General features: G+C 41.2%; 1 protein-coding gene across 4 annotated transcripts in view; it reads left to right on the forward strand.

Annotated features, from left to right (window-relative positions):
• LOC116690692 (furin-like protease kpc-1) overlaps positions 1-2,645 on the forward strand; it is a 298,529-nt gene that overhangs the window by 159,009 nt on the left and 136,875 nt on the right. For all 4 annotated transcript variants that reach the window (XM_032517860.1, XM_032517859.1, XM_032517857.1 and 1 more), the window contains exon 12: positions 930-1,033. In XM_032517860.1, the coding sequence (XP_032373751.1) occupies positions 930-1,033 (104 nt within the window). The remainder of the gene's footprint in view (positions 1-929; positions 1,034-2,645) is intronic.

The raw sequence follows: 2,645 nt of genomic DNA on the forward strand, positions 1-2,645 counted from the left end.
CTGGCCTTTAATAATAAAAATCTGCCTGCCTCTATGGGAATTTAACATAGGGGGTGTATGGTTATTCCCCCTGTATTTTAAGGAAGAACATTTAATTATTTACAATACATTATTCATTCACAAAGAAAATTGGTGTCCTTAAAAGGTTGGATTTTTCTAAATCTTTTGACTTAAGGCATAAACATCAATTTCCAAACAATGTTTTTTTATTCCTATTTTTAATCAACTTTAGAATGGGTGTGTAAATGTATTCTAGCCACTGTACTTCTGTACAAATGAAATAACTGACGGACACGTGATGCATTCTTCTTAGAAAACAACTGCTTTGTCTGATGATATATTGTCTCTAGAAGTGATTATTCAACTTTGGTTTTTGTTAAAGAAGAAAACGAAATTCACAATACTCAACACTATCAAATCGCAATACCTCTAGAATTGCAATAAATGAAAATCGCAATACAAATTGACCCTCACCTATGGTCATGAAGGCTGGGTCATGACCAAAAGAATCGGTATCGTCTCCGATACTGCCTAAAACGCTGGTATCAGGAAGTACTGGAGTTTATGCATCAATCCGGCACCACGTCTTAAAGAAAAAAAATGAAAATCTACGTTAAAGTAGATTATTGATGTTCTTTTTCGGTCATAACTGAGTGTCAAACTGGATGATGAAAGAAAGTCGTGTGGCGTTCACTGTTTCAAGTTTATAATCATAAAGAGTTTAACCTGAGCCAGACCGACAACAAAGATAGAAATCATATCACCTCTATACAGTGATAGTAGTACACAGTTGTTAAAATATAATAAAATATATGACATACTGGGATCTGATCAGTAATTGGTGTCGGGAAGCAAAAAATGTAGCGAACCATCTCTATACAACATCTACATAGCCATATCTTGTAACATGGGTTTCGTTGTCTCTCCAGGTCACTGTGACCAACATGGATGATGGCTGTGTAACACACTTCCCAGGAACATCCAGTGCGGCTCCGATTGCTGCGGGGATTCTGGCTCTTGCATTAGAAGTAAAGTGAGTGTCATACACTTTTTCGACCACCTGCCACAGTCACTTTTTACCAGCCGTTTTTTTGTTTGCCTCATAAAAGGTGCAAAAACAGGAATTGCTGTGTCTCTATCCTGTCCTATTCATGGTAGCCTACAGTCCCTGACAAAAGTCTTGTCGCTTGTGTACAAATTGACCTGCGTTCCGCTAAATATAGTTTTCGAATCCTTCGCCACGTTTATTCAAGAAGGCTCATGTGTAATCCCAACAGCGTGTTGTACTAATGTTTCAGTTGCAAAAGAACGTCAAAAAGTATTCTAATATTCACAGCTTGGTAAAGCCCATTGAGTCAAAAGTGTTGTCGCCTTGTCATATGAGCTTTACCTGTGACTAGTAATGGATCAATTAGATCTCAGGTGTGTATAAAAACAACCCCAGTACACTAGACCTTCACATCAACCGGCAACTAGACCTCTGCAAACATGCCAAGATTCACAGTCCCTCACTCATCACAATCATCATCACACCTGAGACTTTACATTTTGTATTACAAGCAGGCTGAGACAGATCCACTGCTGATGTGGCAGACACCTTCAATGTGTCTCAGCGTCAAGTACAGAGGATAAAAAAAAGATTTGAAGACATTGGTAACGTTTTTGACAAGCCCAGGTCAGGCAGACCCCGCAAGACAACTGCTCGAGAGGACCGTGTTGTTTGGCTCGAAAATCCCAGGCCAGCCGCATTTTCCCTGCAGCAGAGCTCCACGAGACCTGGTCCCCTGAAGTCCCTGTGTCAACCAGAACGGTTTATCGATTCTGTCTCGAAATGGCCTCCATGGTCGAATCAGTGCCCAGAAGCCGGCACTAACACAAGGACCAATTGAAAAACTGTGTGGCATGTGCCAAGGCCCACAGCTGCTAAAAGGATGGACGCTGGAGAAGTGGAAGAAAGTGGATTTTTAGATGAATCTTCTGTTGAATTACACACACAGTCGCCGCAAATACCTACTGGAGCCGCATGGATCCAAGATTCACCCAGAAAACAGTGAAGTTTGGTGGCGGAAAATCTGGTCTGGGGTTCCATCCGTATGGGGGTGTGCGAGAGATCTGCAGGGTGGGAAGGCAACATCAATAGTTCAAATACCAAGACATCTTAGCTACCTCTTATATCCCAACCATAAAAGAGGCCAAATTCTGCAGCAGTATGGTGTCCATCACATACTTCCATCTCCACTTCAAAGTTCCTCAAGGCGAAGAAGATCCAGATGGTCCAGGATTGGCCGGCCCAGTCAACAGACATGAACATCATGGAGCATATGTGGGGTGGATGAAAGAGAAGCATGGAAGACCAAACCAAAGACTATTGATGAACTCTGGGAGGCAGCAAGACTGCTTCCTAGATTCTGATGACTTCATCAACAATGGTCTGGATCCTTGCCAAACCGCATGGATCCAGTCCTTCAAGCTCGATGGAAGTTCATACCAGATATTACATTTGGATCTCACAGCACCACTATTTAATTTGCTGACATATTTTAGCATTTGCAGTAAATTTGTTCAATTTCTGTATAGGCGACAAGATTTTTGTCTTGCCAAAATTTGACCTTTCTGTCTTGTTTAAATAATAAATCTTTTTTTAA

The sequence above is a fragment of the Etheostoma spectabile genome, chromosome 6, assembly GCF_008692095.1.
Source record: "Etheostoma spectabile isolate EspeVRDwgs_2016 chromosome 6, UIUC_Espe_1.0, whole genome shotgun sequence".
In the NCBI taxonomy this organism is placed as follows: domain Eukaryota; kingdom Metazoa; phylum Chordata; class Actinopteri; order Perciformes; family Percidae; genus Etheostoma; species Etheostoma spectabile.